General features: G+C 31.9%; 2 protein-coding genes across 2 annotated transcripts; both read left to right on the top strand.

The window, feature by feature from the left end:
* Positions 1-1,427: 1,427 nt before the first annotated feature.
* On the top strand, positions 1,428-7,396 carry LOC143058175 (uncharacterized). Its single transcript, XM_076231639.1, has 6 exons — positions 1,428-2,303; positions 3,446-3,504; positions 4,104-4,157; positions 5,813-5,866; positions 6,511-6,591; positions 7,226-7,396. Exons 1-6 carry the CDS (start codon positions 1,892-1,894, stop codon positions 7,394-7,396), a joined length of 831 nt encoding a protein of 276 aa, XP_076087754.1. The 5' UTR covers positions 1,428-1,891.
* Positions 7,397-7,409: 13 nt separating this feature from the next.
* Positions 7,410-11,245, top strand: LOC143058260 (uncharacterized). The gene is made up of 3 exons (XM_076231732.1): positions 7,410-7,428; positions 7,755-8,118; positions 8,639-11,245. Exons 2-3 carry the CDS (start codon positions 7,829-7,831, stop codon positions 9,264-9,266), a joined length of 918 nt encoding a protein of 305 aa, XP_076087847.1. The 5' UTR covers positions 7,410-7,428; positions 7,755-7,828; the 3' UTR covers positions 9,267-11,245.
* Positions 11,246-13,067: the final 1,822 nt, after the last annotated feature.

The raw sequence follows: 13,067 nt of genomic DNA, 5'->3' as shown, positions 1-13,067 counted from the left end.
ACCACATAGACAACTACAGACTAAGCAACACGAGCCCTACCTAAACTAAGGGGTGATATCACGTGCTCTGAAAGAGGAAGCAGATCCAGAACGGTGTTCAATCTTACTTTCCTTATACCATTTGTCGTCAAAGACATGAACACAATGTAAACACTCGGTTGAACGTCTCATTTGGTGGTTATGTGTATAAAGTTTATTTGTATCCATCAATAAAACAGTTTTTTGTAAATGATCAATTTTTTAATCGACGTAAAATACTGTATTGGTTTTACAATGTATGTCAGTAGGCTTTAAACCACATTGGAGATAACTGGCCACCATACAAAACAGTAAGTCTAACGTCACCTTGAAGATCACTTACAACCATCCATAATGGTAAGCTTAAAGTCACCTTGGAGTTAACTGAGCACCATACAAAGTGGTAATCTTAAATACACCTTGGAGTTAACTGAGTACCATAAAAAACGGTAAGCTTAGAGCCAGCTTAGAGTTAACTGACCACCATACAAAACGGTTAGCTTAAATACACCTTGGAGATCACTTACAACCATCCATAATGGTAAGCTTAAAGTCACCTTGGAGTTAACTGAGCACCATACAAAGTGGTAAGCTTAAATACACCTTGGAGTTAACTGAGTACCATACAAAGTGCACGTGGTAAGCTGAAATACAATTTGGAGTTAACTGAGCACCATACAAAGTGGTAAGCTTAAATACACCTTGGAGTTAACTGAGTACCATAAGAAACGGTAAGCTTTAAATAAAGCCACCTTGGAGTTAACTGACCACCATACAAAACGGTTAGCTTAAAGACACATTGGAGTTAACTGACCACCATACAAAACGGTTAGCTTAAAGATACATTGGAGTTAACTGACCACCATACAAAACGGTTAGCTTAAAGACATATTGGAGTTAACTGACCACCATACAAAAGGTTAGCTTAAAGATACATTGGAGCTAACTGACCACCATACAAAACGGTTAGCTTAAAGATACATTGGAGCTTACTGACCACCATACAAAACGGTTAGCTTAAAGATACATTGGAGCTAACTGACCACCATACAAAACGGTTAGCTTAAAGATACATTGGAGCTAACTGAGCACCATACAAAGGGGTAAGCTTAAATACACCTTGGAGTTAACTGAGTACCATAAGAAACGGTAATCGTAAAGCCAGCTTTGAGTTCAAGAGAACCATAAGGAAAGGTAAGCTTAAAGCCTCCTTGGAGTTAACTAAGCTCTGTACAAAACAGTTAGTTTAAAGTCACCTTGGAGTTAACTGAGACCTATACAAAAGAGTAAGTTTAAAGTCACATTGGAGTTAACTAACCCCTGAACAAAACGGTAAGCTCAAAGTCACCTTGGAGTTAACTAAGCACCATACAAAACGGTAAGTTTAATGTAGTCTCTTGGAATTAAGTAGCTGTCTGCCTAAGAATCATGCAAAATCAAAAATTAGTGGCAGACCCATTATTACATATTTCACTGAAATTGGCTGTAATATCAAGAAAAAGATGTAATAATATCATTAAACTTAATAATTCCTACTGATATGGGTCGATTTGGTTTTTATCAGATCATTCAGTTCATGGATTTTGAAGAAATGCACTGTTGTTTCCTTTATAAATTTTGCATTTTTAAATTGAAATAAAATCTTTTATCGGTTACATTCATTAAAAATCTTTATAAAATCTGAAAGATAATTGTTTTACTATCCAATTTTGAAAAGAAAATGATTTGGAAATAAATAAATTAATTTGCTAAAATTTAAAGAAATTTGTATTGTAAACAGTGTATTGGTTGCTAATGGAAGCTTCAAATTATCTCCCCTTTCGTGACTCTCCAGTGTAGAAATACAATTACCCTACAGTTGTATAGTAACAATATGGCTGAGGAAGTAGACATCTCAGAGCAGACTACACATTTATGCAGCCTTTCTCACTTTTCTAAGACTCCATGTTCACATGTTTCAACCTCAGAAAATGCTTCAAAGTTAATTTATTTGAAAGATTGTAAGAAGTCAGTATCAAATCACTTACGTTCATTGAACATTTCATACGATGAGAACATTTTGACAGAAGGTCTTCTTATATGCTTACGTGTTGGTATATTTCGTTTAATGCCACATTTCACTGTTTGCCCTTATCATCGGTCATCTTTGGGGTTGAATTGGAAGAGGAAAACATCATGTGTATTTCCTGGCCATACTGGAAAGAGTAAAGGGGATAGACCGATATCATACAGGACCAGCTACGCTCTGATTTCCCAGGGAGGAACATTCTTGCCAATAGGATCAGGTAGGTTATTTCAGAGTTTTGAAATAATTATATTCTCATAAATGGTTGTATCTTTTTTGTCATTGATGCCCAAATAATGGAGTTACCATTTGATTTGTAAAAAAGGGGGGGGGGGGGGGGGGGGGTAGGATGAAATTAAAAATAAGCAGGACAAGAGTTTTGGTAAAGAAAGCAGGATTAGCAACTGGGTCACAAAAACCAGGATATAAAGAATATCACACTTGGAGAAAATAAAGAAAATTAATTCCTGCAAAAAAAAATCAGTTTGTAAGCCAATTTTATTGACAGTGTATCCCAAGATCTTATAATTTCCACAATTATGTTCTAATTGCTGGAAATTCAATTGCCATATTCAAAGTAAATGGAAGAAAAGATATAACACAATATAGAAACCATATATAGTACTTTGTGCATTTACATGTAAACTCAGAACATTTACATTAAAAAATGTCCTACTATTTACTTGCTCACTTGTTGGTACATGTATAGTCTATGAATGGGTAGCTTACTCAAAATGATCTACATTTTGTAGCTACAATGTTTAGCAGGTTATTCAACCGTTAATATATCTAATCTAGTTTGATCTTTTAAAAAAAAATATGCCATGAATGTCATGAAATTAATTAGCTTTTCAGCATGTTTAGTATACATAATACATTTGAAAATAAGAAGATGTGGAATGATTGCCAATTAACTAATGATGGGACAATTAACTCTCAATAAAAAAAATTAATGTTTGCAAGTATAGGTAATTAACTTATATGGCATTCAACAAAGAACATTTGCTTACTTCACATAGAAAGCTTTAATTGTTTAAAGGGTCAATGCAAGATTTGTGTAAAACAATCCAAACAAAAACAAAACATGCTGATTTTGTCATTCTTTTACTGTAGCAAAAATCAGGACCCTGTAATTCAGCTGGTGTCTTTGGTTGCTGTTGATTTTCATTTTTTTTAATGGCCATTCATTTAGTTGTCTCTTTTCCTATAGTTTCTTACTCATTTTGGTTAAAAAGGTTGGACAAACTATTCATTGATATGCTTGTGGGTGTTTCATACAATGTATATTCCTAAAAGTTAATAAGGATTCAGTTGAAAATAAATGTGTTATATTTTTATTTATATTGTTATATTTTATTTCAGCTATCTGTAAAGTCTGCAAAACAAAAACATGTAACATCCTAGAATCATTTCCTGATATGGTAAGAATAAACTTACTTCAAGTAATTTTTTATCACATGTCACTCAACTGTATACAAAATAACATGTATGATTAAAGGCTTCCTTTATAATAAATGTAATACAGGATAGTTTTTACATTATTTATATATAGTCAAACAGTCAGTGTCTCCTTACAAACTTATGGAATGTGGATACTGACAATGTATGACTTAGGAGGAACATAAAAAAATAGTCAATATTTATAATATGTATAATTATGCATTAAGCATACCAATCCAAACCTGACAGAGAAATATTTCATGCTACATTCATTTCCTAAATTGATAATTCAGAACTATCTATTTTTTGTTGTTGTAATATAGTTTTTTTTTCAATTGTTAGATATGCATAATGATAATCCTTACATGTTTTATATAAACAAAAACAGATGTGGTATAATTGTCAATGAGACAACTCTCCATACAAGACCTAAATTAGTAAATATAAGCAATTATAGGTTACAGTACAGCCTTCAATATGGAGCCTTGATTCACATCACAGGTATATTTTTAAAAGTAAACACACTACCAGTTTGTTATTTATTATTTTCCTAAATGATTTTTTTTTATCTTTATTTTAGATGGACATTATTCCTGGTGATGAGAATTCAGGAGAAATAAAAATAAATGATCAGGTATGGATATTTATTTAGTTTATAAAAAGTATTTCTATTGCAATTGTTGTACATGTGTATCAATGATTTTGATTGGATGACAGGTTAACTCAATTTGTGTCAGTAAAACTACAGATTGACGTCTGCAAAGTTTCAAATATAATACAGTTATCTCTTAAATGTGGTATGGGTGCCAATAAGACATGGCTCTATCCAAGACGCAATGTAAATTAAGAAAGAAGAAGATTCACTTTTCAATAATATAGCATTTTTAAAAGCATAATTTAACCTTTCTCAGTAAACAGCAATAATTTAACATGATCTATGCAAAAGAAATTGACCACCAAGACAGCACATTTTTTGGAGATGTCTTGACACACTGAAATACAAGAGTGCACACGCTGAAATGTCTCGCCTTCTATACTAATCATTGATATTATGTTGATAGTCCTAAGTATAAAGTTGGATTACAACTGTCACATAAACTTAACATTAACCAAGATAACTAAACAAAGACCAATGAACCTTGAAAATGAGGTCAAGGTCAGATGAACCATGCCAGGCAGACATGTACAGCTAACAATGCTTCTATACAACATATATAGTTGACACATTACTTATAGTTTAAGAAAAATATACCAAAACACAAAAACTTAACACTGTGCAATGAACCGTGAAAATGAGGTCACGGTCAAGTTAAACCTGCGCGACTGACATAAAGATCATAAAATATTTCCATACACCAAATATAGTTGACCTATGGCATGTAGTATTAGATAAAAAGACCAAAACTCAAAAACTTAACTTTGACCACTGAACCATGAAAATGAGGTCAAGGTCACATGACATCTGCCCGCCAGACATGTACACTTTACAATCATTCCATACAACAAATATAGTAGACCTATTGCATATAGTATGAGAAAAACAGACCAAAACATAAAAAATTAACTATAACCACTGAACCATGAAAATGAGGTCAAGGTCAGATGACACCTGCCAGTTGGACATGTACACCTTACAGTCCTTCCATACACCGAATATACTAGCCCTATTGCTTATAGTATCTGAGATATGGACTTGACCACCAAACTTAACCTTGTTCACTGATCCATGAAATGAGGTCGAGGTCAAGTGAAAACTGTCTGACAGACACGAGGACCTTGCAAGGTACGCACATATCAAATATAGTTTTCCTATTAGTTATAAAAAGAGAGAATTCAACATTAAAAACATTCAAGTGGTTACTGAACCATGAAAATGAGGTCAAGGACATTGGACATGTGACTGACGGAAACTTCGTAACATGAAGCATCTATATACAAAGTATGAAGCATCCAGGTCTTCCACCTTCTAGAATATAAAGCTTTTAAGAAGTGAGCTAACACCGCCGCCGCCGCCGCCGGATCACTATCCCTATGTCGAGCTTTCTGCAACAAAAGTTGCAGGCTCGACAACAAAATACACAACTGAAAAATGGTTTGAACAAAATTTCACTGGAGACTCAATCATCTTCTTTTTGTAAAACATCCCCCAATTTATATTTTGATTGGTAAAAATCCCATTTTGGTGGTCAAGCAATCACTTTTAAAACTACTTGTATTCTGTATACCAAACTAAACTTTAGTTTCAATTTTAGGATACATATATATATATTTTATTCATTTATCTTTTAGATGGACATTTATCCTTGTGACATGGATTCTGATGGTCATTATTTAGAGCATAAGGTATAAAATTGAGAATGGAAATGGGGAATGTGCCAAAGAGACAACAACCCGACCAAATAAAAAACAACAGCAGAGGGTCACCAACAGGTCTTCAATGTAGCGAGAAATTCCCGCACCCGGAGGCGTCCTTCAGCTGGCCCCTGGATTTTTGTGTGATGTTTTTGCTATATATTTGTAATGTGCCATTAGTATTATTGATGATTTAACAGGAAAACCTCTTAAAAAATATCATAATCACTTCCATTCAATTATAAATAAAATGTGTTATGATTGCCATTGAGACAGCTCTCAAGCTCAGACATAACTTTACATTACTACAGAGTCTTCAACATGGAATAAAAGCACAAATCCCATAGCCAGTGATCAAAGATCTTCACAGGACGACTGTCAGTTAAAAGATTTACATAGTTTTTTACATACAGAATTCATACCAATTATGATTTAAATTTAAAAAATGGGTATAAACATGGTTTTTATTTAGGATGTACTGGATGAAAAAAAAAATACACAAATGTATTTGCAAAAAGATAAATAATATGATGAAATGGTGATCCAATGCATATTATCTTTTCTATTCATCATCTCAGTAATTATGTTTTTAATTACTCTGCATTTTACTGTTCAAACTTCTTTGTTTTTATTAGTTTTCAGTAGTTGAACAGAACCAGACAAGATATAAGTGCATGCAGTCAGAAGATACGACAGCTAAGGAAGAAAATGACATGGTATGAACATTAACACATAAATAAGAAAAAATTAACTGCTTTTTAAAAATAAATCAACTATAAAAGTTCAATGTCATAGAATTTAACTACCGGTTATATTGCTTTTATAATACCACTCCATTTATACTGGTTAAATTCTTATAAATAATAAAACTTATTTGTGTCAATAAATGAACTTGTGTTTTTATACGTCCATCAATTTTGACAGGAGGAATTATGGTATTCAAGTGTCAGCCGTCCGTCCTTCCGTCTGTCCATTGTATAAACATTTCGCACTGTAACTAGAGAACAATTTACCCAAATTTCTTCAAACTGAGCATAGTTGAGTCTTATGATAGTCAAACGATCTGTATACCTGAAAATGAGACCGTCAGTCTGTCCCATGAAATTTTGTCACATTTTTTTCAGATCCTGTTTTTTTCAAATTTGGTATCCATGTTCATATATATATTAGAGCTATCTATACCAGGTGCTATGTTTTCAGATTCATCACTAAACAAATTCCTGTTTACCCTGTTCCTTTTTTGGAATGAGGATGAGCAAGATATAATTAAAACATATCTTGTATTCTTCTTGCATGTATTGCACACATGTATGTTTGTAATTAGATCCTGAAATAAATTCCTCTTTTCAGATAAGTGAAGATGAAGCATCTATATGGATTTCACAGTCTGATTCAGAAAATTATACGGTATTTTTTTTAAAGAATTACACAATAGAAAAAAAGGATATATATATAGATTCATTATACAAAATCAGTGCATACACAGAAAAAAAAATTAAAACAGCCACATATAAGTTATAACATATATATTCCTTTTATTAGTGAAAGGACAGGTATGTTGTATGTAGGTTAAGAATTTACCATTGATAAGTATGTATCAAATGTTACCTGATTTTCTTACTTGATTTTCTTATCTAAAAATACTTTATTGCACACAAACAATTTATGGATGGATAGGAGTAGAACATGATAATAAAAACTAAATATTAAGGACTAGAGCATGATGATCAGATTGGAACATTGACCGTTACTTCGTACTGGTCTGACATACAGAGCTTGATTTTTATATGCATAAGGTAACCGTCTGATAGCAGATTGTTAAGAAACAATTAAAGTAATCTTTTGATGTATAGTTTTCTAAATAGTTTTTTTTTTGTAGGAGTTTATATAAAAAGATATGACTTCAGCGAAGCCCAAAGCGGAAAGTCATACTGTGATGCCAAAATTGCACACATGCGAGGGAAAATCAGACAGTGCGTTTCAAATGGAAAAAATGTAGTTTGTGCTTCAGATATGAAGTCTGCAATAGATGACTATGGGGGAGTTTCTGGATGCCAAGCAGCTCATGTGGAAATCACAAATACTTTGGATGATCATAGAGCAACTGGTCTTATTAAAGGAATCTCCAAAATATCCAATATAGAGTTTCAGGAAAATATGCAAATAACTATGTGGAAAGCATATGGTATTGGCCAAGGGAGAAATATATCTGTTCAGGGACAAATGAATAGTCAAGATGAAAGGTTGGTACAATTTACTAAACATAATAATATTTTGCATGGTATATGTTGTTTCAGCTGCCTAGCAAATATGCCTATCCTGACATTGATTTGGATAATAGATTATTTGTCTATGGTGTTTTATAGCATGAAAACAATGGGTCCCCATTTTAAGTGAATTAGTAATTCAAAAGAATGGATTTGGGTATTAAAATTCATGACACAAAATCAATTCATGGACCACTATCCACAATCTACCAAATGATGATAATGGTGTTGATGTAAGCAGTTACATGTCACAGTACAACCTTAAACTATTGACAAAAATCATTCTGTTTAGTTAGTTTGACATTATATATATGTGAAGTTTCATATAATAACAACTGTTAAAACAAAAACCAATATGATAAAAAGCAATTAATGACTTGAGACCATATTGGTCATGTTTCTGTTCACACAATCATGTTTTATTAAAATACATACATGTATAATCATGATTTATTTTTATAAAAAGATGAATTTGAATTTTATAAACTTTTTTCAGGTCATTGAAAGTGATAGCTGATTTTAAACCTCCAATGAAGGTGGAAGGATCCATAAAGCAGAGTTCTGCAGGTGATGGTTTCAGTTGTCAAGAAGGTTGTGTTCAGACCTTTACCTCATTTATGGATATGCATATGCATTGTTTGATTGGTGATCACAACTATGATCTACAACAAATGTCAACTTATGACAAGATTAAGCTCAGATGGTATGATGCTTGTATAAACTTGTCTGAAATATTGAATTTTAATCGAACTGATGCTTCTCAACCAAATATCTCACAAGATATAGCCAAAGAACAACAAGGTTGGGCCTTAAAAAAAGAAAGGAAGCATGTGAGATTTTCAGACAAAGTTAAATTATATCTAAAGTCAATATTTGAAGATGGTGAAAAGAGTGGGAACAAGATGAATGCTGGCACTGTAGCAAGAAATATGAGAGTTGCACTAGAGAATGGTACCAAAAAGTTTTGCAACAGTGAATACTTAAATGCTAGTCAAATCACATCTTACTTTTCACGGTTAACTGCAGAGAAAAAAATGCCATCAAAGTCTTCAGAGGATATTGACAGTGCGGTAGCTCTTATCGAGAGGTTTGAAGCCATAGAAGAAATAACAGCTTTAATCTAACAATGATTTTTTTAATAGTACTGTGTAATTTGTGTTAGTTGTGTCATTTATACTGAACACACTTCTTTTTTTAAGTTAACCATTGTTTTTAACACATTGTTTTTATAAGAACATAATTATAAAATGATATAGCTAAATTCATTTTTGAATACAATAAGTTGACAACAAATTTTGTCATTGTAAACCATATATTTATTTATACTGCAAGCCTTTTATTTGAGCAGTCAAAATGCATTGGCAGTACATTTTTGTGTGATATACTGTCACTGAAGGTATATCACCTTCTTTGTGACGCTGACAATGTGTTTCCAGAGTTTTATTGATGAAGTCATTAAGTAATACAGGTTCACGGAATCTTGACGTCATCCGCTTCAAATTCAAAATATTGGTTTTTACCCAAAATATTTTCTTTTGTAAGAAATTTAAGAGTTGCAGTATATAGAGAATAACCATACATTGTCTTACGATATAAATTGTATTTTTACTCAGCTCGAAACAGGATAGAAATGCTCAGGAAAGCCTTGATTTCTTCCTGTTTCTAATCCTTGTACCAATAAATTTTATATTTTTAGACAAGGTATGGTTATTCTATATATATATATATATATATATAGGGTTTAGTAATATTATTCTCATTTACAATCCTTTATTATGCACATGCAGAAAAACCGGAAAACTAATATTAAATTAATTTAGACATATAAGGATAAAATGTGCAAAATTACAGTAAAGATAGTGACAACAAGTGTGGTCAGAGCTAGTGATTACTTTTTACAGTCTATACAATGTCCTTGTAAATTCAGTTCTTGTTTATAGAGAATTAAAGTTATTGTGACTGCATGTATGTATAAGTAAATAAAGTGCTGAAAATATTTTTGTCATTGATATTTTTATGTACAGATGGCAAAATTTGCAAAGTTAAAACTGAAATTTGTTTTGGCTCCAAGTAAATAAAAAAAAATGACTTCAAATAGATTTAATTATACATATAATTAGTATGCATTTTTCTAGGCTTTGTAGAAAGTTACTACTGCCCATGATTTGATTCTAACTTTAAGAGACTACAAGTATATTATGAAAGAATATCAAAATCTAAACAAATCAAAATTATTGGCAAAATAACCCCCCTTTTTTTAAAGAGAATTCTTGCTAATATTGCCTTATAAATGAAGTCAATGTCTTTGTCATATAACTATTGAGTTTTCAGTCTGGGCACTTTTTATATTCTATTTAAAAAAAAAATGAATGGAAGAATAGGGGTTTCAGAAAGGAAAAGTTAAACACAAAAAATTAAAATGTTGATAAATTGTGGAAATTGTTCCAAATAAATAGGGGTCATCTGATATTGCAAACAATAAGTTAATACAATGCAGATGAAAAACAGATTGTCAAAAGACTTGATAAGTAAAATCATGTGCCAAAAAATATTAAAATTGTTGTTTTTTGTGCTAGAAAAATGATGAAAAAAAATCCCATTTTTTGGTGATGTTGCTATGGAAAATTTGGTTACTATGGTGACTGAGGAAATTTTAAATAGTTCATTTACTCTTTAAACATTACATAGTGAATATGGAAATGTGAATTGATAAGATATTAAGACATATTTTAAATTTAAGTATGTAATAAATGTATGTTTTGTATGGTTCTGTTTCCAATAACTTGAAAAATGGACCATTTTATTGTTGCCTAGCAACGGCAACCCTGTTTGTTTCCGACTCATTTGAATTTTGTTTTATGAAGTCAAAGTACCAATAGTTGTTGACATATGCATGATATTAAATGATCTTTCAGGTAACTTGAGAAAAACACCAATGAATATGTTGTAAAATTTCAAAATTGTCAATAAATTCTAAGAATCAAAACTATGTGATGCTTGGCTAGCAGTCAAATTTTTTTTTGAGAATATATGTCTATGATATATGCCTAATGTATTATGCTTATATGTATCTTTCATGTAATAAATTACATTTTTACCTAAAGCATGAATTTTTTTTTCTAATCTAACTTAAAAATTGGTGATTTTTCTGATTTTGCCCAAAATTTCAAACCAAGTTGCTATGGAAACTAAATGGCTTCATTTTGCCTAGCAACGAAAGACTGACGAAAGTTTTATTTTGAATGCTAACTTAGACCATCAATATGAAGTGTTATGCAAATTTTTATCAAAATCTGAGATCATCAGTATGCCACTGTTTGCATGATTCTTAAAACTGAGCACCATACAAATCGGTAAGCCCAAAGTCACCTTGGAGTTAACTGACCACCATACAAAACGGTAAGATTAAAGACACCTTGGAGTTAACTAACCACCATACAAACACTGGCGTCAACGTGATGATCGTAACTGCAGTTACGATCATCCCAATATGGTGGACACAAATATAGGGATATTTTAGAAGGCTGATTTCTCCACTTTAACAGCTTATTTTCATATTTGTTTTATATCAAGAAAAATCTTTATAAGCATTGCCGTTGAAAGTGTTTTTCATAAGATATAGAAAAACAACCAGACGAACGAAAATCGAGATTAAAAAAATTACAATGATGATCGTAACTTCGTCTACAGATGATCGTAACTTTGACTTGTTTTTATAAGAAGATGATCGTAACTCAAAATTTACGAATGTTTTTTTTCCACTAAATGAACACCCTATTTAGCAGTCCCGATAAAAAAAATATTATTTTAAAATCAAACAAAGAATAAATGAAAACCGCTATTCTAAAAAGAAATGACATAAGGGGGCCGATTAGCAGACTTATATGCAAATGTCCCCAACATTATTTTCTTATGAGTAAGTTAACATTCAAAATGAATTTACGTGGATATGAAGTAGATATAAATATCATTCTCATAATACAGTTTAAGAATACAGACCAAAACTTTCACTGAATAATGTAAAGGAGGGCACGAAGTTACATTATTTTGATGACTTTCTATCGCTTTTAAATTGTTTCCTGGTCTTGGTTTTTCTGAATCAAACTATGACTATCAAAAATTGGAAGACTACAGAGGTGGACTTCGAGGGAGGATCAAGGTGCTCGCATCACCTTTTTGTGGGGGAAATTTGGTTGATTGTATAAGGAATCAATGAAGCATGACTGTAGCGGGCCTACTCTTAAGCAGCCAGTCCCCAATCCCTTTTTGAAAATCTCTGGATACGCCACTGAAATACTGTTGCCTATATTTACCATGGGTTGACTATTTATGTAAAAAAGGAAAAGATGAAATAGATGGTATACACGTTCATATTAGATTTTTCAAGCTACAAATTATTACATTTATACGGTGTATGACATGTATTATTGAAGTTGGTCGAAGAAGTTGTGTTGAGCCAAACATATCAATAAGGGAGCTACCATAAGGGGGGATGTTTGGAAAAAGGCAGGACAGGAGATTTGAGTAAAAAAAGAAGGCCGGATGACAATTTATGTAAAAAAAATCAGGATGAAAAAAAGGGAGGACCGAATAGAGTAAAAATAAAAACACAGGATAGAGAGTTCAAAAAAAAAAAAATGCAGGACAAAATTATTCATCCTAGCCCTTCCCCCAAAATAAAAATCTAATAGTGGTTCCCTTTATTGACGGTTTCATTGGGGTTTTTTTATTCAAGATATGATTTTACTTCTTAATGCTTTATTTTTCCAACCTCTCCCTTAAAAATCGTAAATCTATTTATAAAAGAAACTATAAAGTCTGAATTCCCCAAAAATACCAGATCCTCGAAAGGTACTATTGTCCCTATAAAGTGTAGTAAAAAAAATGAAAAAAAAAATTCAATCTTAAACAAACTGTTTGGTCAT

The sequence above is a fragment of the Mytilus galloprovincialis genome, chromosome 14, assembly GCF_965363235.1.
Source record: "Mytilus galloprovincialis chromosome 14, xbMytGall1.hap1.1, whole genome shotgun sequence".
NCBI classification, from domain to species: domain Eukaryota; kingdom Metazoa; phylum Mollusca; class Bivalvia; order Mytilida; family Mytilidae; genus Mytilus; species Mytilus galloprovincialis.
The sequence above is the reverse complement of the archived record's forward strand: the minus strand, read 5'-3'. Positions and strand labels throughout refer to the sequence as shown.